At 55.8% G+C, this 22,567-nt stretch overlaps 1 protein-coding gene across 1 annotated transcript; it reads right to left on the bottom strand.

The window, feature by feature from the left end:
• Window positions 1-2,052: 2,052 nt before the first annotated feature.
• Window positions 2,053-20,552, bottom strand: VSIR (V-set immunoregulatory receptor; the record flags this gene model as incomplete). The annotated part of the gene is made up of 7 exons (XM_080694591.1): window positions 2,053-2,090; window positions 2,238-2,431; window positions 3,448-3,475; window positions 6,890-6,997; window positions 11,757-11,813; window positions 12,132-12,560; window positions 20,471-20,552. 7 exons carry the CDS (start codon window positions 20,550-20,552, stop codon window positions 2,053-2,055), a joined length of 936 nt encoding a protein of 311 aa, XP_080550717.1.
• Between the last annotated feature and the right edge of the window lie 2,015 nt (window positions 20,553-22,567).

The raw sequence follows: 22,567 nt of genomic DNA on the forward strand, positions 1-22,567 counted from the left end.
CGGTGGCTGTTCTGCTGGGGGTGACACCCCTCTCCTCCTCAGCAGCCAGGCTCAGGGTATGGCAGCCAAGTTCTTAGAAGCTGTCTCTGCATCGGGTCCAGAGCTGAGGGCTGGGCTTGGGTCAGCTGCCCCCAAGGCAGGCCACACACTTTCTGGATCAGGTGGAACTGTAGTCTGGGCTGTGGGCTTGTCCTTCAACCCTCAGGACAAGTGTTGCCTCCACTCCGGCCCAGTGGCCCCTAGGAACTGTGAGACCAGCTCACTCTGCGGCAGCAGCACTGAGTGTCCACAGCAGCAGGTGGGGTAGGAAAGGACACAGGGAGCCAGGGTTTGGATGACCTGGCCACTCTATGTTGTGAGACCTGTGCTTGCTGTCTCAAGTGCTCCAGGCCCCGCTGGAGGCCTACCATGCCTCCTGCTTGACAAGGGGCTCACCAGGCACCCTGGCCTGGGCTCACTGCTGCTCTGTGGCTAGAGCCACCTGCCCCATCCCCAGGCCTCGCAGGGCCCTCTGTTCTAGCCCAAAGTGATGGCTTTCCATGTCCAGACCCAGCTCAACAGAGCAGGTGGACACCAAATCGGAACTGTGGCCTTCACAGTGCTCCCGTCCCACTGGAGGGCCCAGGGGAATTTGCTCTGCCCTGCCCCCCCACCTTCCCCAGGCACCCCCTACTCTGTTCCATCCCAGAGTCGCTGCCCCCCTCCTAAAATCGTCCAGTGGCAGCCCCACAAAGAACTGCCCTGTGTGCATGTATAAAAACAAACCCGGGTCATGCCTGGACATGAAAGACAGCCGAGAACCCTGGGGCAGAGTGGAAACAAGCCCTTCTCTCCCGCCCTCCCATCTGATGACCCGCTCTAGCTCCGAGGAGAGGGCCAGGCCCAGACTGTAAGGAACTGAAGACCAAAGGCAGGGGGTTGGGGGCGGCAAAGAGCTCCCAAGGCCTCAGGCACACCAGAAGAAAAGAGGGGTTAAACCAGTGCCTCCAGTCCACTTGCAGGGTTTGCACCAGGTGCCCATGTCTTTTCAATAGCACCCCCTTTTTTGTGGTACTGGGGTTCCTGGAAACCCTTCTACCTCTGGGCTATACTCCCAGACCTATTTTTATATTTTTTATTTGGAAATAGGGTCTCTTAAGCCAGCAAGGCTGGCTTCGAACCAGCGGGATCCTCCTGTCTCTGCCTCCCAAGCACGGGGATTACAAGCGTGCGCCAGCACACCCGGCCAGCGCCCCCTTTTTACACTCAAAAGGGTTCCAGTATGGAGAGATATTATGGGACCACCCCTGCCATTGGCCATACTGAGCAGGGGTCAAGGGGAAGGGCGGGAGAGGGGGCCATTCCATCACCGTCTAAGCAGGCCCCTCCCACCCTCCTTGCTGCCTTTTTGTGGTAGGTGGGGCAACCTCAGGCCTGCCTCGGCATTGCCCAAGATACTAGTTGGCTCACTGACCACTGTGCCCCAATCACTTCCTGTTATGGGACCTCTGGGGACTGTGAGGCAGGTAGTAGGAGCCCCAGATGCACTAAAGGCCTGTGCACAAATCCTCAGAGGCAGCCTGGGAGGCTCCAATGGCAGGGGGATGGAAAGGCTCCCAGAGCACCCATAGGTGCAAAGATGAGGCCACCAAAGGAGCGGCCTCAAGCAAGACACAGTGGGCAGAGTCTCTCCACATCCTGTCCTGTGTCTCATGCCCCAGACAGCAGCACCCCATCGGGTCTATGCCACCAGGTCCCCGGTGAGTTGGCTGCAGATCTGGAACTCCTGAGGCTTCTTAGGCTGTGAGTCGCTTGGCATCTGAAGCTGGTGAATTCTAGGTCTCAGGGGATCCAGCAGCCCCACATCCTTGGGACAGGGGTGAGCAATACAGTGTCTTCTCCCTTCCCCCATGTAGCATCCAGAAGGATGGAGGCTCCACACATCAGGGGTAGAGAAGTAGAGTTCGGGCTCAGAGCAGGAAGAAGGGAGCCAAGGCCACTCGCTGGGCCAGTCCTGGCTCCAATGCACGTGTCCCAGACACAGCCACCACTGCCTGCTGTCCCCAGGTCAGTCTAGATGTCCTCGAAGTTTGGAGAGTCCGGAACTGGGTCTGCAAAAGAAAGGAGCAGCGGGGTGAATGGGGAGCTGCTCTGTCTCTCCCACTCCAGCCCCATGCCATGAGGGTGCCAGGATTCCCCAGGGGGTGCTCTGCAGATGGTGGGGTCTGTGAGGTGCTGAGAGGTCAGGAAGCACTCACCCAGGGATGGAAAGAAGACGTCCCCAGGGCCTGGAGGAGACAGAGGAGTGCTAGGCTCTGAGAGCAGGTGCCGCCCGGACTCAGAAGGCTGCCGCTGGGCCATGTAGGACAAGGGGGGCCTGGCCTTGGCCTCAGGCAGCACCTGGGTGGGCGGAGAGGCCTCGAAGCCAGGGTTTTCAAGTCCTTGGATGTTGCTGCCAGAGAATCAGAATGGAAGGTCACTTGTGCTGCCCAGAGAATGGCCTCTGCCTCCCTGCCTGCCCTGTTCTCTTCTCTCTGCCTCCCTCACAGGCCCCAGCAGCCTCTTGTAGCACATGGAAAAGAGGAACCAGGCACTCTCCCACCTGCCCAAGCTGCAGGTGCCAGAGGAGCCACCAAAAGTGACCATAGTCGCTCCTGCGGTCTGACCATCAGGCAGGCAGACACTTGTAAAACACCTGCCTTGGGAGTCTGGGGACACATTTCTCTTTGGCCAGTACGGTTAATGGCATTGGGGTTGAGTGTCCCCAAAGCATGTTTGAGCTCCTTTCTCTTCCCAGAGGGGAAGCAGGGAACCTCTAAAGGCCCCTCCCACTCTGAGATCCCAGCAGGGCTTCCTTTGACCTGTCATGGAAATCATCCCTTGCAAACACACAGAGAAGCTCTGGGTTGGGTGCAATGGGACTAGGGCCAAGCTCCTGAGAGTGGCTTATTCCTGAGCCCGACTTCTGGGCCAGCAACAGGCTGCCATCCTGCCCAGAGGACAGAACACACACTCCCTTGCCCACCCATCCCTGACCTGCTGTTTCTCTGGCCCTTCAGCAGGCACCCTCCTGGCTGAGATGCCCCATGGCTCTTTTAAAGTGGGACCAACATCCTCACCTGAGGGGGATGAAGGATGAATTGAGGGGGGACAGATGCTGTGAGCCTGACTCCTACAGGGAGGAGCCCTGCTCCAGGGTGGACTGGGCCCCACCCGATGGCCTCCTTTGCATATTTCAATGTCAACTGCTTCTCCCCTACCCATTACAGCCCAGGCTGACCACGGAGGCCCAGAAGACAGGTGCATAGCACTTTCAAGCAGAATCAGGACTCAGCCTAAAGAGTAAACAGCCAGCCAGGACAGATGTGTGGCTCCAGCTGCAGATGCCCTGCCATGCTAGGTAGAGCAACAGCATTCCTACTGCACAGAAATAGCCCTTGCCTGACAGCTGGTCTCCACAAGTCTTACCTGTCCATCCGCACCAACTCCTGAGCACCTAGGGACAGAGAGAAGCTGGTCACAGAAAGGAAGACTCCCCAGGGCCCTATCCCTGCCCCCACTGGCAGATGACCCTCAGGGTACAGGAGCACATCCAGGCAGGTTCTGCTGGGCCTGGACTTCACTTCTGTTCACGGGAGGCCCCTGTGGCCCTACTTTGCATGTCTGTGCAGTACGTGGGCCTCATTGAGCAACAAGCAGGTAATCATCAGTAAGAGAAACAGTCCACACTTGCAGATACGTGGGGCAGTTTGCCACCAGGAAAGGCAGCTCATGCTCCTGCAGCTTGCCTTACACAGTATAAGACCTTCAGAATTAAAGCATCAGCCCAAGGCCTGGCTCTTGAGTTCGTGAAGTGTGATTTCCTGTTTGGACATTTGTCCCTTTTTGGTCTTTGGCCATGACTTACTGGGTGGAGTGGTCAAGGTCAGTTCCTAATTAGAGGGTTCCTAGTCCTTTCTTGTGGCGTCCTCCAGGTTACCTAATAGAGCTGACACCTCTCGGGGAACATCAAGGGGTCTGAGCACCTAATCGCTTCCCAACCAGTCTACGCATTTTCACCTCTCCAACCATGCTGCCGCTGCTTTGCCCCACTCTTGGGGTTCCCCAGCCCCCAAACTGGCCACCAAGCAGATTCACTGCCCACAACTTCCCCCTTTTCTCAGAGCTCCCCACCTACTCCCTCAGATCCTTCTCATTTTAAGGAGCTTTGCTGCTGATTATGAAAGGGAAACGGGCTGGGGGAGGGGCACGCTGCAAAACAAACTCAGGGGAAGTTACACAAAAGTTCCTGAAATCTACCAGAATCATGGCTCCTGTTTACGGGCAGCTCCACGTGTCAGGCTTCCTGCAGGCTTGCAGCAGCTGCCCCCTCAGCCCATCCTTCCATCCCCCTCAGGCGAGGATGTCCCACTTCAGAGATGGAGAAAAATGAGCCATGGTCTATAGCTGGACAGGAATCCATACCCAGCAAACTGCCTTCCTGGGTGTCCCCAGCCCATTCTTTTTCTTCTTTCTTTTTTTTTCCTGAGTATGGCTCATCCCTGATTACCCCCTCCAGGCCTGGCAGCTTCCTGCCCAAGCACACCACACACACAGTCGCCCCACCTGCCACCCACTCTGCCCAGCCTCTGCCCGTTCCTGGAGTTTCCCAGGCACTTTATATTTTATTCATTTGTTTTGTTTTGTTTTGTTTTTGCAGCACTGGAGATTGAACCCAGAGGCATTTTACCTCTGAGCTACACCCCCAGCCCTATTTTATTATTATTATTATTATTATTATTATTATTATTATTAGCAGGTCTGGAGATGGAACCCAGAGGCATTTTACCTCTGAGCTACACCCCCAGCCCTATTTTTTGTTCTTTGTTTTGAAACAGGGTCTCATTAAGTTGCAGAGGGCCTCACTATGTCACTGAGGTTGACCACGAACCTACAATCTTCCTATCTCAGCCTCCCGAGTACTGGGATTACAATCGTGCACCACCACGCCTGGCTATCCCAGGCACATTTTGTTTTCTGAATCCAGCAGCTGCTTCTCTGGGGTCCACATCAGGAGAAGTGACATGAAGCTCTGCTTCCCCTCTCTTACACCTGTTCCTTCTAGCATTGTCCCCGGGCATCTCTTGTCTCTGTCTCCAAGTCTGAAATCCTGACAATTTTTTTTCTCCTTTGGCTCCAAAAATCTCTTTATCAGGAGATAAAGTATTTTTGCCTCTTTGTTATTGCATGTGAGAATGCTGGGTGTACGGGCCAGAGTGGCTGCTAGAGTCTGGGGACACAGCACCCCCACCACCAGCCCCTTCTTTCAGTGCAGCTCACCTACGTCCTCCTGGGATAGGTTGGAACCTTCTAGAAAGTCCCAGGAGCCAGACTTAGAATGAAGAGGTCAGTGTGTAGAGGAGGTTCTGGTGGCTGTCCTGTCTCCTCTCTGACCCCCTCCCCAGCCATCCCTATTCTAGATAGTCCCCATAGGCAGAGGGGCATCCTGTGAGGAGGCTGGCAGGCCACACAGGCAGGAGTGCCCCCACTCCAGGCACAAACACAGCATCCTCCACCCAGAACATGCTTGTTCTCCAGTTCTGTGCCCTGCTCTGACCACATGACGTGGCTCTGTGAGCTGGTGCAAGTGGACAGAAAGCACCTCTGTATCTGGGAGCTGAACCAAGCTGGATGGCCTCCTGCCTCATCCCCTCCTCACCTAGGAGAAGCGCTCCTCAGAAGATCGCAGCTCAAGGCAACTCTGTGGCCAGCCCTCTCCGAGGGGTCCCCTCTGCTCTGGCCTGTTACCCGCCTCTGCCCCCACTGCTAGCCTCAGGGACTCCTCTGGGGAGCCCCTGTGGGTTTGTGAGGGGGACAAGGCCATTCTGAGATTACGCCCCAAGGGATCCACTGTGGGGCCTCAGGTGGGGCCTTTAGGAGAGAGGGCAGGGAAGGATGTGGAGGCCAAAGGTGTGACCTGGTGACTGCGGCCCTTCCCAGTGATCTTCTGCAGCCAGGGAGAGGAATGTGGCTGCAAGACAGAGGATGACCATCCTCCCCCTCTGGGAAGACACAGCTTGAGCAAGGCTCATGGGTAGGGTCAGAGGAGGGCAAGGGCCACTGTCACACAGAACAGGGCTACAGAGAGTGTTTGTGGCCATGAACCTGAAGCCTGACTTCATCTCTCCTTTGCTGTGTGTTTCCTTGAGCAAGCTACATACCCTCTCTGAGCCTCAGTTTGCCCATCTGTGAAACAGGAAAGATAGTGGTACCAAGTTCTCGAGAGTTGTTCTGAAGACTAATGAGGACTAATGTGACAAGCTTGGCATGGAGCCTGGCACAGCAGTCCCAGCAGCAGGTGCCATTGGCTCTAGTGCCTGTGCTGATGGGCGTTTCTATCATATGGTGGAATTGCATCCCCTGGAAGGAGCAAGGTTGAGCCGAGGTTGAGTCTTAGCTCTGACGCTCACTAAGTTCCACAACACTTGGTTAGTTACCCATCTCACTGACCTTACGCTTCTCGGTAAAAGGGGAAGACTGAGCTAAGTGATCCCTCAAACCCCTTCCACTTCGGATACAAGTCATTTTAGTCTCAGCAATTGCTATTAATTATAAATCAAACCTACCTGTGCATTATAGCAAGTCCCCAAAAGAATTCTGAATGGCACCCTTTTTATCAACCACTCTGAGCTCTTCCTATGACTCCTATGATTATCCATTCATTCACTGATAAATTTGACTCCCAGACAGCCTTGTCTGGGAGTCAAAGCAGCTGGCGGCCACTCAGGCCCCAGAAACGGTGTGCCCGTGTCCCCTCCTCTTTTGGCCAAGGAGCCTGGCTTCCTTCAGGGCATGTAGCAAGGAATGGCGCAGAACCAAGTCTGCCTGGCGCCTTTGCTAATCCCAGGAGCCAGGCTCGGCAGGTACTCACGGCGGTGGGAGGCAGCCTGCCTCTGCTTGTAGACCATGAGCAGGATGAGCGGGAGACAGAGGATTCCCACGATGCAGGCGCCAGTGGCCAGGGCTGCAGCTGTGATGTCTGTAAGGACAGAGAAGTAGCCAAGGTGAGATCCGTGATGCTCCTCAAGGGTAACTGAGGCCCAGCAGCAGGGGGAATCCACTCTCAACCAGAGCCAGAAACTCAGGGACCGGCAGAGGTTGGGAAGGTCTGGCAACCTCCTTTCCAAGACATCCCTGTGCCTCCCCACAGGTATGCCAAGATCCCCGTCACTTATATCTAAGGCAGCTCCAGGGAAGAGAGAACTGATATCTTTCCTGCCCACAAGGAACAGCTGGACCACCCTGGGAAGCAGGCTCTTCACAGATCCCCCATGCCACAGAGTTCAAGGTCAAAAGGACCCAAATGATGAAAAAAAAGCTTAGAAACAAATGGTAGCAGGTGCTCAACATTGAGAATGTGGTTTCGCTGCATTCAAAGATGGTTAAAATGGCACATTTTATGTCATATGTTTAACTGGGATTTAAAAAATAGCCCAACCCACCCCCTGAGGGGCCCCTTGGCTCTGGGGCTGGGCCCCAGGAAACCCCACCTCTTGATCTCAATGTCATGGAAGAAAAAACACTTGTAGCAAGAACATTCAAATTTGCCAGACATTTTTTTTTTAATTATTTTTTCTGGTACTAGAGATTGAACCCAGGGGCATTCTACCTCCAAGCTATACTACCAACTCTTTTTATTTTTTTCATTTTGAGGGCCTGGCTAAGTTGCTGAGGGTTTCGCTAAATTGTTAAAATTGGCCTCGTACCTGCAATCCTTCTACCTCAGCCTCCCAAGTACTGGGATTGCAGGCATGTATCACTGATTCTGGCCATTTTAAAATTTTTTAACTTAACAAAATGAATAAGTTAGCCGGGCATGGCGGCACATGCTTGTAATCCCAGCATTTAGCCGGGCGTGGTGGTGCACACTTGTACTCCCAGCATTTGGGAGACTGAGACTGGAGGATCGTGGTTCACGGACAGCCTCAGCTACTTAGTGAGGCCCTTTGCAACTCAGTAAGACCCTTTTTCAAAATAAAGAATAAAAAAAAATGGGCTGGGGGTGTAGCTCAGAGGTAGAATGACCCTGGGTTCCATCTCCAGTACTGAAAAAAAAAAAAAAAGTTAAAAAGTATTCAAAAGTTCTCTCCTCCCCCTTTAGTTGTCCCCCTTCAAAGAGGCCCTCGCTGTCCCAGCCCCTGGTCTGTCCATCTAGACCCACTCCCTGCACATACAGCAAACAGGAACTCAGAGGACAACCGCTCTTGCTGCCGAGCAGAACAGACACCTCGCCACCATTTCAGTGCAGAGGCCCAGGGCAATCTGCTTAGAGCTTTATCACGCACAGCTGACCCCAGATTTATTGAAACATCCCCGACTGCTGGGCACGTCGTTTGCTCCATTTTCAGCCTAGTTGATTCTATAGCTGTGAACTTGTGCTCACATCCCTGCTCGCTTGGGCAAGCGCATCTAGACATAAATTCCCAGCAAAGTGCTGAGCCAAAGAGTACAGGATGCAAGTTTTCACTCCGGCTATTGCTAAATTACCCTCCAAAAAGGTTGTACTGCTTCACAATCTCCACAGCGTGGGGAGGCTTGATTTATTTTAGTCTATCTGCTGACTCCAGGGGTTTAGCTGGGAACAGACGAGCCCGCGGAACCACAACAGTCTAAGCGTGTTTCCTTCCCGATTTGAGCCCTCCCCTGGGCCAAAAGACGGCCACTCTGCCTCGACACGGTAGCCGCTTTGCCCTGGAGAGCTCTGCGGGTAGGGTAGCCCTCGTCGAAATGTTGCCTCTGCATTCGATTTGGGAATGAAGGCCATTTTCATCTCATGGTACGGCCAAACAACCCAGCGGCGTAAACTAGCTTGCAGGGGGTTTGTTCGCAGGGCAGGAGAACAATCAGTGTTCAAGCATTTTAGAAGTACTCTTCCATACAGGAGCAATTGCTGGGCTAATTACAAAGCAGGTTCCACTCCACATTAAAGCAGGGTTCCTGCAGATTTAGTGAGGCTGCATTTTCACATGGAATTTTGAAAGCAAAAGCATTCTATAACTCAAGAGTTTCCGTATTTCTAAACCCCATCAAAGGACCATACTGTGGGCAATATCTGAGAAACTGGTTTGCAAACACACTTTTCTGCTCATCAAAGCAGGTCTCCTTCCACTGTTACTAAGCAACCTTCCACCAGGTGCTCACTAATACCATCTGCCTGAGCTAGATCTTGCCTGCTTCTCATCCTCAGGTGGAGGTCTCCCTCTGTGGCCCCTCTAGACAATCAGAATTGAGAGGCTGAGTGTTGAGGCTGGGGTGGGGCTTTGGGGACAGGCCTGTGGGCCCAGCTGACCTCTGAAGCTATGGGCAACTATGCAAAGCCCAGCCTGGCCATAGTTCCCCATCCCTCTCCCCAGTACCCACTGGGGGAGAGGGGCATGCTTGGTCAGCATCCAGAGCCAGGCTCATGCTGGGGAGGTGACCAGGCCTTGGCAGAAGCAAATGCCAACACCGTGCTGGAGAATGTGCCAGGCACTTGCCCAGCAGGGTGGGACAGGAGGGCTGGCCTGTGCAGTTGGTCTCTGTCGAGGCCCTGCCAGGTTCCCCGTGGGTCTCTGTGGAGGAGGGAGTTGGGCTGCTGGGGGTTGAGCCCTCTGGCTGTCAGGGAGGAGGCAGGAGGAGAGTAGATAGCACATTCTGCTGTGTTGGGCTGGGGAAAGGAAAGAGATGGGCTACCCAGCCCCCTTCCCTGAGCTCAGTGAAGAACCACAGCCCCTGTAGCTCAGGGGCTAGGTGGGCATCACCTCCCCCTAGCCTCCCTCCCCATTACTCCTTCCCACCTCAGGCCCACAGGACTTGCACTAATTTTATGGCTTGGATATTCTCCATATCCCAAAATAACATTCAGAGACTCAGGCTGAAGTTAGAAAAGGAAAATTCAAAGAACTTCTTGGCCTGCAGAATTATTAACTGACTGGGTGCTCTGAGCACCTGTCTTAGTGCAGGGGCCGGGACCTTCAGAAGGTACGTGACAGCAGGAAAGAGCATCCGGCACCCAGCCCGGATGCCTGTGAGCAGTGACACGCTCCCCATGCAGATGGTCTAGAATCATTAGGAAACAAGACCACGCCCACCACCCTGTCCTGGCACAGGGGGATGGACGAGTTGACTTTGGAAGTCAGTTCTAGAAGTGTGCGAGGAGTAACAACAGAGCCAGGCACAGTGGTTCACACCTGGGGTCCCAGCCCCTCAGGAGGCGAGGCCAAGGCAGGAGGATTGAAAGTTTGAGGCCAGCCTGGGCAACTTAGACCCTGTCTCAAGGTCCCCTTTGGCCTTTGAGGAGCCAAGTCCCGGGACAGGAACTCTAAGGAAGCAGAGGCTTAATGCTACAGCCTCAAGCATAGGAGAGAGATGAAAATGTCGAAAGCCAGGGGCAGAGGTGCCCAGCAAGGGACGTCTGGCCCACTCCTGACAGCCAAGATCCAGGTTTCTGCCTCACTCTGCCCTTTTTCAGCCTCACTCCTGGGCCTGCCCAGGCACCTTCCTTTAGCTGAACCCTTCTCTGGAGGCCAGGTCAAGAGAAATGAGCCCAGGCTCCACTCTCTCCCCTCTGAGCACCTCCTCTCTCCAGCACCATTCCAATACTGAAAGTTTATGGCTTACTTTCAGCAAATGGCGCTGATCTAGGGGCAGGCAGCTGGCCCACAGTCAGGGTACCCTGACATCTCTCACTCTGGGTCCGAGAGACTAGGAGCCACCTGTTTGTGCCTCGGTTTCCCCTCCTGTGACATGAGGCAGTGGGGGAGGTGACAGTCTACACGTGACCATTGCTCATTCCCACTGGGCCAGCCACTCAAACTTCTCCATAGGCCCGTGTGCACACTGTCCTGAGCTGCCGAGAGGGAACGCAGCAGTCACTCGGAGGGGAAGCAAGGCCCACAGCTCTATGGTGTGCCCGGAGAGGGCCTGGAACCTTCTGAGGTCCACAGAAGTCTGGCTCCGACTAAAATGCATACTCTGATTTTGTTCCTGGCTGGTCTATGTGTTTGTTTGTTTGTTTGTTTGTTTGTTCTAATGGATAGTTTGAGTTAAAGTAGTCCTGGCCTTCCAGCTGGGGCTTGGCTGGGGCTATAGTTTAGTTGTACCCATCCTGGCGTCAGCCCTTGTGCACATTCTCCTGGAGGTCAGGGACCCAGTTTTTCCTTCTGTATCTGTAGTGCCTGGGCAGGAGCTGGTCCATACTGGACACTTGATAAATACTGGGTGGCTAGAAGGACGTGAGGATGAGGAGCATGCGCCAACCCTAAGAAGCATCCTCTGGCCTGCTGTCTCCAAGCTGCTGGGCTTTCCTGCCTGGCCTCTGAATGCCCAGCCACCCCCAAGAACAGTGTCCCCTTACCCTCTGGGCACCTCACTAGACAAACACTGCTGCTGACAGCTACCCATGGCTCTGCACACCCAGTCTCCTCCCCCTCCCATGCGGGGAGAGGGGAGTGAGCAGAGCTAAGCGGGCTGCATCCCTGCCACACCACCCTTACTGGTGTGAGTTTGGCGAGTAGTAATGCCTCTCTGGGCCTCTGTCTGCATGAGGCCTGCTTCACAGACCCTCAGGGAGGTCAGAGCAACTGGAAGGAGAATGGACTCCCAGGGCTGCAGCCAGGGAGGAAGCCAAAGGTCTTGGGGCAACAGAGGAAGAAAGCCGGTTCTCAGGTATGAGGCAGTGAGGTCAGGGTTCAGAACAGGGTTGATGATGAGGACAGAGAGAATGGAAAAGCAGGGAAGGCTGAGAGGGTGGTCCTTACTTTCGCTTTCCTGGGGGGAGGATGGGTACATGATGCATTTGGTTGGAGCATCTTTGCCTGTGGGAACAAACAGAAGGGCTGTTAGCTGGGTCACAGGCCCAGGAGGCTCATCCTGGCCAGCGTCCCCCTCTAGTGCCCGCTTGGCAGTGCTGGCCCAATGGGAGCCTGTACAGGCATGCACACATGCACGCACATGCACAGATGCACCCTGGCACCTTCTGGCCTTGCCCATTCTGGTGCCACTTCAGGAGCAGGTGGGTGCAGCAGGTGCCCACACCGCTACCCAGTGTCCCTCAGGTGCTCAGCAGAGCAGACATGTGCACACGGCGGTTCACTCGCACCCCAGGCCCCCAGCTGTACCTACAGGCAGCTCACCTCTCTGCACCTGCAGCTCCATGGCACCGTGGACCCTGTGCTCCGAGTGGTGGTGCTTAAGCTCCACCACCAAGCAGCAGTACAGGCCGCCGTCCCACCGTGTCAGGTTGCGCATGGTGATAGAGAAGTTGCCGTGGTGGTCCGAGGCTGACTCCAGCCCATGGCTCCGGGCCAGATTCTGGCTGGTGTTGGAGATCTGGTGGCCCCCATGGTACAGGTGAAGCTCCTGGAACGTGAGGTTGCGAATGGGCCGGCGCTCCGTGCAGACCTGCACCTCACCCCGCGAGCTGCGGTACCATGTCTTGTAGAAGGTCACATCGTGCCCTTTGGACACGGGGCCCAAGAGCCTGCAGGTGAGGGTCACGTTCTCTCCCTCCGGACACACGTACAGGGAATATGGAGTGGCAACCTTGAAGGCGGCCACCAGACCTGCTCAGAGAGAAGAGACTCCGGTCACCAGCCTGAGTGAGTGCTGTTCTCTGGCCTCCCTGGACCAGCACCAGGGAACCTCAGCCTGTGCCGCTCCCCCTCCCCGGCCACAGGCTTGGGGCAAGTCAGCTGACCCACCCCAGCCTGGCTTCTTCTTTAGTACAGACCACACTCCATCCCAGGCTGCGTGGAGGAGCAGAGCCTTCCCAAGTGGCGGTGCCCTGGGGACTGTGCTGTGTGGAACACGGCCAGGAAAGACTCCAACGCAGGCGGCCAGCAGAGTGTGGCCCTCTCCCAGGGACAGCATGCACCCTGGCTCCAGCTCCCAGCTGCAGGCACTGAGGCTCTGCCTGGGCTGCCCCTGCACCACAGCCTCCATACCCAGTGCCGTCCAGTAAGACGCAGGACGCACAGCAAAAAGCCCATGGAGTGGCAGCTTTTTGTCTTTAGCTACCCTTTTGGGGGCCACTGACTCCTTCTGCCCCCTCCTGTTCCTAGGATAGGACATGCCTCCCGCCTCCTCCTCAGTGGGCACCTGCATGTGCAAGGCTGCTGCCCGATGCTGGGCCTCGCCTGGATGCCCCCCTTGCCAGCCAGTGGCCTTGCTGAGCAGAGAAGCCTGCACTGGTGATGTAGGAAGCCTGGACAGAGGCAGTCAGGGCCCACTTCAGAACACTTGGAGGAGGAAAGAAATGGCCTTCTGGGGATGGTCAGGGCACTTCAGGAAGAAGGAAGGGTCTTTGGACTCCATGACAGATAGGATTTAGCAAGGGGCACAGGTACCCCAGGCAAGGCAGCAGGGAAGTGGGGAAATGCACATGGAATGCAGGAGACATCGTCTGATCCCTGCACCTGCCCCCCCAACCTTAGAACCATGTTCCAGTCCCCTCCCAATAAGCACATGAAGCAGCCCCTAGTCCTCTTTACCCTACTCTGTTCCTCCAGCATTTAACTGTGCAGACCTTCAAAGCTCTGGCTTTTCAAAACAAAATGCTGGGTGGAGTCCTTGCGCCTCTGTCTAGCTATGTGATCCGCAGCCTGCTCACCTGGGCAATGAGGGGAATACAAGCTACCACACTGAGCAGACAGAATGACTGAGAGATGGGGCGTGGCCAGAGAAAAGGCTCCCCCAGGAACCCCCAAAACCCATCCAAAGAGTGGGCCCTCTTCTGCCCCTTCCACCTCAGGTGCTTGGTAGCTCCCACCAGCACCTCTCCTGCCGACCACCCTCCTTCCTTTTACCGAACATCATCTCCAACCCTGGGGGGCCAAATCCACCACCTGCTGTATTCACCCCAATGGGAGCCTGTACAGTGCAAATGTACAGGGGGTGGGAGCAAAGCTGAGACAGGTGGGGGCAGGGCCACTGAGTACACAGGTGTGGAGGGTCAGGGCCCAGATGTGGCGGTAGCTGGGTTTCCCTGTTCAGAAGGGCAGGGCCCTGGCTGAGAGGGGCCCAGCAGCGGGGATGAGTCTCGGCCCTGGAGGCACTTTCCCTGAGATCCTACAGGGGACCTAGAGACCACAGGTCAGGGGCATTGCTTAATCCCCCCAAACACCCCCAGGTCCTAAAAGGACCTCTTCCCCTTTTAGAAAAAAGGAGAAGCTGCCCTGGGAGGCAGGTTTGGGGAGACTGCTCCATTTCAAGCCAGATAAGGGAGGGCCTCAGATCCAAGAATTTTGTTTGTTTGTTTGTTTGTTTGTTTGTTTGTTTGTTAGGGGGACAGAAAGGTCCCTTTTGTTGTGTCTGAGGCTCCAGCTGGGCAAAGCCCCGGTGCAGGCTGTCCTTGGGAGGGAGGGGACTCCCAGGCTCAGCGCTGGGGGCAGACTGAGGAGCCAGGGCCTCCGCGCATGCGCACGGCTCCTGTTAGCGGGTTCCCATCGCCCGGCTGGAATTATAATTATGAGGCTGGAGGATGTTGCTTATTGTCAGCAGCAGATCCTTCTGGACACCTGGGTCATTGTCAGAGACCCGGCAGAGTGGGTGGGGAGGAAGGGCCTGGCTCCAGGGTGGCCAAGAGCCAGCAGCACAGGAAGGCAAGCAGAGCCCTGCCCGCAGGCTCCTGAAGTAGCCGGGCACCTGTTGAGCCAGGACAGCTCTGGAGGGCAGCCTCACAGCTCCGGCCTGAGCAGTGAGACCCCGGGGCCCCAGGGCTCTGCAGCGGTGCCCTTGCCTCCCTCTCTTCATCTCCGCTTGGGAGACTCCTCATGTTCCTGTTCCAAGGACCCTTCTGGCTCTGAGACTCTGTGGGCAGGAGGGACATCCGTGCTGCCTTATAGCCATTTATTCTGTGTTAGGTACTTGCTAAGCATCTATCCTTGCCTCATATAAATTTTCCAACACTCCCTGATGTGGGGGGTTATCGTTCCAATTGTAGAGACGCAGACACAGACTCAGAGAAGTCAAGCAACTTGCCCAAGGCCACACAGCCTTCTGTGGCTGAACTGAGCTCCACACCTTAGAGCCCAGCTCTGCAGACAGGAAGAGCTCCCCCCCCACCCGTGGGTGGAGCTGACACTCATCTTTCAGCTATGTAGAGATGGGACTGACCCTGACTTGACCTCAACGTTCTTCTTTGCAAGGATCCTTGCTCGGCCTCAGGCCCAAACTGAAAACACCATTCTTTCATTCCACAAATATTTAGCAAGATCCTAACATAAGCCAGGCCGGGGCAGAGAGGCATTCACTTCCAGATTGTCCTGTTCTGCCGCTTTCTGTCTGTGGTCACTCAGCCAAAGGTGAGTTGGGCCCGCGGTTCACTTTTCCTCCAGGGACAGGGAAAGCTCTTGCTAGGCATCTTCTCGGGACCCAGGATGGATGACCTTCACCTCTTTCCACTCAGCAGGCTCTGGCTGAGCCCCGTGGGGTGTGCACGGGATGGGTGTGTGTGGGTGTGAACAGGCCTGCGTATTTTCCCTGACAGGCATGAGCTTTGCCCACAGTTGCCAAGGTGACGCCCAGGCCTTAGGAGGTGGTCCCCAACTTGATTAGTCAGGCCTCCCAGGCCCCACCCGAACATCTGAACTCTGTCCAGCTGCTAGGGTTGAGAGTAAACAGTAATCAATCCCTTGCTGTTGCTAGATGAAAAAGGCCGGGGCACTGTTCTCGCAGGAGGCTCCAGCACACGACAGAGCCGGTCCCAGCTCCCTTCCCGTCTCGGTTCCCCAGGAGCATCCACAGGGACTACAGGAAAAGGCCGGAATCTGTCTTTGCCAAGATGCAGAGGGTCAGAGACACAGGGATCAAGATGGAGTCTGCTGACTCTCAGATAGGAAGTGCCCCAGGGCGAAAGCTGAGGCGTTGAAGCCAGCAAGTCTGCCCAGGGGGCTCTCTGGTCAGCGAGGACAAAGGGCATCTCAGATGTGTTTATTGATACCTGCTCCAGCAGGAAGTGTCCATTCACATCAGACCAGGAGGCCGGGAAGGGGAAGCCGGGCTCTATGGGAGGAAGCCGCACTTCCAGCACCTTGGGAAAAGCGTCTGTGGGTGGACAGGGAGCCTCCGGGGAGGGCCTGGGCAGCGGGCCAGAGCTGGCCTGGACAGGGAGGCTCCTCGGGATGGCTGCAGACCCTGTGGGCCTCCCAAGGACAACAGCACCTTCAGGCGCTTATGCTGTGAGGACTCCCTAAGTTCCTACACAGGGCCGCTGGTCCGGACCACTGTAGCTTCTTTGCCTTGAACATCTTTCTTAGCACTTTGGATTCGCTTATTTAATCCCCCCACCTGTGAGCTTGGTGCTGGGATCACCTGCATTTTACAGATGAGGAAGCAAAGCGCAGAGAGCTTTCGGAGCTTGCCAGAGTCTCACAGCTGTCAGTGGTAAGAGGATATTCGGACCCAGGTCTCTGGATATCTGCTGCCATCGGATTCTGGAGACCAGAGGTAGCTAGGCACTGACTAAAGGCCCCACCTCCTGCCCATGGATGGACAGATGGCCTGGCCAATGAGGGCCTAGCTTGCCTGGCAGCTTCTATAACTTAGGTAGTTTTACTTTTGGTTTGACGACATTAAATAACATTGAATCATACTGAGAGAAAGTTATTCTCTTTTCAATTCTCTCTCAGTCCCGATTACATCAAAGAGAAAGTCCCAGTTTGATGTCCCCGTGTCTTCAAAACATCTCCCCAGCCACTTACTAATCTCCCATTCTTCTTCTCTCTTATCATAATAATTTTGCAAGAGACAGCAGCAGGTTTCAAACTCAGAGCCTTCCCCAGGCTAAAGTTTCCAGCTCAGAGTTAATACCTTTATTTGGTTTTCCTATTATGTACTTATTCAACTTTGTTCTATTTATGGCAGGTGATACTGGCGTTCCACTATGACAGTGACATAAATTTTCCTTTTAAAAATCTACTTACTCAAACAAACAAAAAAAAAATATGAGTAGATCTGAAGAAAAAAAAAAACTAAGTAGATAGGATGATAGGCAGACACTGCAGAAATGACAAAGGGGATGAGCAAATGAGGTCAGAAACCATCACCATGGAATTACCTTCAGAAGAGAGCAGCCTGCCTCACTGAGACCACGTCACCCGAACTGCCCACAGCGCAGACAAAGGGAAAGTGTGTGCTCTGGATCCCACAGGGAGTGAACAGCAGAGGCAGGACTTGACCCCAAGTTGCCACGGGCAACAAGATCCTGAGGAGAAAGGCTAAAGGAAACTGGGCTGGCTTGGTCAGTTGCAGGACAACTTCATTACTGAATTACTGATGGGCAAGATGGTGGATGCTGTCTTTCTTTTGGGGGATGGATCAGCAGCCAAAGGTACTCAGATGCAAGAAAGACCCCACAGAGATAAGCCAACCCTGGGCCAGGCTTGCCGTGGAGTTGCAATGTCCCATCTCTGGAGGACTTTAAAGAGGAGAACCTGTGGGCACCTCCATGGACATTTCAGACTCTAAGTGCCTCTAAGTGGGTACCTGAGGTTGTCTGGGCCCAGCGCAAGCATCCTTCAGACTCCAGGATTCTAGAAGGTCCGCTCCTTCCCATGCCCCACTCTGCAGGGCCTGTAGGCAGCAGGGAGCTCTTGTGTAAAGCCAACAACATGGGTCCCCAGCTGAAGAGGTAACATGCTACACAGCTTTCACAAGCATCGGGCACTGGGTGAGGTATCTGCTCATCTGTTCTGCACAACTTCCTCTTCAAGAGGAGCTGTCACCCCAATTTAAGATGGGGGAACTTGCCCAGGGATGCTGGGGAACTTGTCTGATATCACATAGCACTAAGTGGCCAGCTTGGGATTTGAACCTAGGTCTACCTGACTTCCAAAGCCAATCAAGGGCCATATGTGAGCCCAGCGTGCAGGACCCACAACTCCTGACCCCTTGCTTTGTGTTCCCACTCTGGGATGCCACTGGAAAGGCCATGGCCATGCCACAACTGCTAATGGGATCCATGGGATCGTGCTGATCCCTGGCACACCCTCCTCTGGTGAGGCCAGACTGACCATGCACCAACAGATGGCCTAAAACCCAGGTCCTTGGGCTAGAAATATGGGCTCAGGTGGGCCCCAAGGACCCCTCCCTCCCTTCCTTCCTCCTGCACAGGCCAGGCCTCAGCAGGGAATCTATGCCCTGCTTGGGCAAACAGGAGCAGTGATCCGAGCTCAGCAGGGGGCTCCTCAGTATTCCTAGTCCCTGAATTTTCCTGGCATAACACAGAAGCCCTCACGTGCCCACGGACTGGCACAGGCTGCTTGCCTCCACTCCAGGGCCTCTGGGAAGTGGGCCACGGATTTCCTAAGAACTGACCACTGTTGTGTCAGGCTTGCAGCATGGGTTACTCAACAAGCTCCTGCAGCCTCATTTACCATGAAGGGGAAAGATGGGTCAGGCCCTCCCCAGCCCAGTGCACCCCCAGAGCTTCAATGCATTGGTCTGAGTTTGGGACTGAGTCAGCCTGGAGCACAGGGCAAAGATGGTAACTTCCACAACCCCTGGAAATGCCTGTGGGATAAAAAAGACTCTTGCACTCTTGGGCTCTGCTGAGTCCTGGCCCCAGAGGTGCCCCTCCACCTGTCCCGCTCTGAGTCAGGCCCATGGAAGGGGTAACATTGATGTTTCCTGGGATCGTGGGCACCTTACAACTGTCATTCTCCTTGGTGCTGGCCCAGCCCAAGGGCTGAAAACAGGTCTGCCCCAGAAGCACAAAGGCCTTGACCTTGGACAGTTCTGCCCAGAACAGTGCCCATGTCTCAGCCCCCAGGCCTCTGGTCCTCCTCGCTGCACACTGTGCGAGGTAGGAGGAGGAATGTCCACTAGCAAGTATGTCCAGTTCCAGTTAGCACTGAAGCCAGAACAATTTGAAGATAGGAGGAGGAGCCTCCTGATCCCTTTCTCTGGAAGCTGCCTGGAAGCCTAGCGACCTCTCTAAGCTGGGCTGCGGAGAGATGGCCTTTTGGCACACCAAGTAGTCTGAGTAACCAAGACGTCTTGGAGTGAGGGCTCCCAGCTCCATAGCGTGATAGGGTGAGGGGTTCTGAGCTCCCCTCTCGGCTTCTCCACTACTATATGTGCTGTGAGTCGGATACCAATGCTCTAGGACTCAGTGTCCCAACTGGAACTGCTGAGGGCAGGGAAAGGGTTAAAAAAAAACCAGGAAGGGCTGTGCAGAGTCACCTGGGGCAGGTGGCCCATGATGGGGTGGGGTGCTAGCCTTCCTGCTGCCACTGTCCTCTGCTCTGCCTGGGGCCATCCCTGCCATGAGCTGTGGCCTTGGTGCCAGGCTACACCATTCCCTCCCCACACCCCGATCCTCTCCTTTCAGGGATCATCTTGGGGGACATCCAGCCCAGGCTTAGGCCGCTCTGCGGGTGTGGGCTCCATTTTCCTTATCAGACTCTCAGGGGGCCTCGCAGTGCTAGATAACAACATGCTGCCTATAACCACCCTATCTTGTTTCTGGGGCATCCTCCAAGCTTCTCTCAAAGTCCTCCTCTCTGCTCAGCCTATCTTCTGCCTTCTTCTGACCTGCCTATTGAGTGTCTCTGCCAAACCTTCCACCTCCGTCCTGCCTCCCTCTCATCCCTTCCGTGACTCACTCTTTCCCTGGGCCTTTCCCATGAAGTTTGGATCCACAGCTGCCAGCTGCCCCCTTCATCCCTTGAGATTCAGCCTCTTCAACTCTGGACAGGCAAGAACCAGGGCCCAGACTGCAAATTCCAGAACCTCTGCCCCGCCCCCAGGAGACCCTATGCCCTGGCCAAGTCACAGATGGTGTCCCGTGGTTTTGGAAGTAGAGCCTCCGTGTGTTAGGCTTCTGTGTTTGAACTCAGGAAACTGAGGCCAGAAAGATGACATAAATTATCCAAGAACCCAGAAAGGGCTCAGACAGAGATAGTGTCCCTTGTCTTCCCCAGTGTCGCATGCTGCTCTCTGAACTGCAGCCTTGCAGGTGTCAAGAACCCACTGGCCACTTTGGCTATCAGACCCACGAAATAGGGAATTCTAGAAGTGGACCAGTGACCGCCAAAGCTTTCCCAGGAATGTCAACAGGGGAGGACCCTGGCTGAGTACTGGGGCCCTGAGGTCAGAAGGGCAAGGAGATACCAGAGCTGTCAAAAGCCAGTCACATCCACTAGTACACACCGGGACTGCCCCCATCCGGTCCCTCTCCAGCCTTACAGGAGCCCCGTGCCTGGGGCTCTCTGGGCTGGGAAGGGTGGGACAGAAACTCCTCAGAGGACAGCGCTGCCTGCTGCTTGGGCAGCTCTCGGGTCATGCAGATGTGCCCAGTGTTCAGCTGGTGCACTTGGCTCCTTGGCACCCTGCCCAGCAGCCCCAGCTGCCTGTCAGGTTGGCCGGCAGTCACGGCAGGTCATAGGGACTTCTGTCCTGCCTGTGTCTGTCCACCCTAACCCGCCGTCCTCTCCCAGGGCTTTTCCCCAGCCCCAGCTGCCTGGGACCTTACCTCGGGACGCAGCCAGGAAGATAGTAAGGAGCAGGGTCCTCCAGCGCCCACTGCCGGCCTCAGGGACCTGGGGGACGCCCATGTCGCTGTCGGGCAGAGCAGCGCCTGGCACTTCAGGGTAGTGGGCTCGCAGGGGAACTGCAGGAGCTCCAGCGGCAGGCGGCAGGCGGCAGGCAGTGCAGCTGGCGGGGCAGCCTCCTGAGTGAGTGCGAGAACCAGTGCGAGCCAGTGCGGAGCCAGCGAGCCCAGCAAGCGGGCGGGCCGCCAGCCGGCTCCAGCAGCCACAGCGCCCCCCGGGGGCCGCGGGCCGCACTGCATATCCAGGACGCCGCGGGAGGGGCTCCAGCTGGCCAGAGTCCCAGCAACTCAGCACCATTGACAGTTGGTGTCAAGCCCTTTCCACTCCCAGCAGTGCTTTTTGGAAATCCTTGCTTCACACAGCCCAAAAAGAAGGCTTCGTCCCACCTACCTTGAGGCATGATTAGCATAGTTTGAATCTGCCCTCATCCACCTGCCTTTGAGATGGCCGGGGATAGGACTTGAACCCTGCATCCTCCAGCCAGCCTGGACTCAGCTCAAGTTGTAGAAGAGATGGATGGGAGAAGGCCCTGATGTTGGTAATGAGCTAAGCAAGTTGGAGTGGGCATGACTGTGGATTCAGTGAATGCCCGAGACACAATTGTGCACCTCCATGTACACGCAGTGTGCACACATGCATGCCTGGAACAGGTGCAGGAGTACACGGCAGGCTCTGCACATTTCTATGCCAAGAACACACAATGTGTATGTAATGTCTAGTGGTGTGTCCCATGGAATCTCATCCGAGCTTCTCTCCCTGACCCAGCTCTGTACCTGCTCTTGCTCCTGGTGCCCTGGGTGCCCTGGCCTCTCTTCCAGTGCATCTCTGCCCAGCCCTGAGGGCACCACCTGGAAGTCCCTCCTCTCATCTGGCTCCAGTCCTTCCCTTCACAGCAGGTCTGTCCCTCCCATCCCTTCTGTCCATGCACCGTGGCTACCACACTGGGCGAGGGAGTGACCAGCTGCATCTTTGCCTGGGCTCTTCGGCTCTCCCAAGCTTGACCGTGAGCTTTTGGGGACCACAGGCTCCTCCCCAGGCCTGTGAGTTCCTGGCACAAGCCAGGCAAGGAGAGGCTGTGTGCTGCATTCCTGCCTGAGAGTGAGCGAGCACCGGCCACCTGAATGGAGTGGAGGCGGTGACCATAGCTGGGACCAGGGGTCACTGAGAGGAAGGGTGCTGCTCTGGTGCCAGTGTACCCAGCCCCACTGAACCTTCCAGGGGGGTGCTGGCCCCTCAGGAATCTTGAGCTCACAGGTGACCCCAGGCTGAAGGACAGAGGACAGCCAGAGTTCAGCAGTGTCAGGAATCAGGGTAGTGGGACAGGCTGGGAGCGGGGAATTGTGGGTGCCCATGGTGGCCAAATCTGAGCCACAAACCCATGGGGTGTGGGAGGGGGGGTTCTCTGCCCCACTCCTGGGGCAAAGAAGGCCACAGCAGAGGAAGGGTATAGCAGAATGTTGTTGCTAGGGTACCTTTTACAGGCCCACACCTTGTCCTTGTGACCCTGATGGGGGCACAGCCCTGGGCCCTTCCTGGTGGCTGAATGTGTACCCCCTTCCACTAGGGGCAGTGGAGCCAACTGAGATCAGGTGGGCACTGTGCCTCCTTCCCACTGCAGCCATCTTCTGGCAATGATGGGTGGCACTCCTCCCACCCCCCACCCCCTGCCCTGAGCCTCCTGGGCTTGCATCAGGGGTTGCCTAAGGTGTGGGCCTGGACCAGAAGCCTCAGGCACCTTCCCTGAGCAGGGGCGAGGCAGGAAGGGCTTGCTGAGAGGGTCTCTGGGGCTGGCTTCCTTCCTGCTCGCTCCAGAAGCCAGAGGAGCATGGTCTCAGAGCAGGAGGGGCCGCAGAGCAGCTGGCTGTATAGGGAGCTCCACCTCCAGGCCCGCAGCCTACACCATAGCTAGCCCTGTTCGCCGGGGGACTAGCAGGTGGGAAATACTGGAACCCAGCCCCTTCCATGCAGGATGGCGCCCTTGTGCTTTTGCTGTCAGCAACCCCCCACCCCCACCCCAG

This window comes from Muscardinus avellanarius (assembly GCF_963383645.1).
Source record: "Muscardinus avellanarius genome assembly, chromosome: 4".
Lineage (NCBI taxonomy): Eukaryota > Metazoa > Chordata > Mammalia > Rodentia > Gliridae > Muscardinus > Muscardinus avellanarius.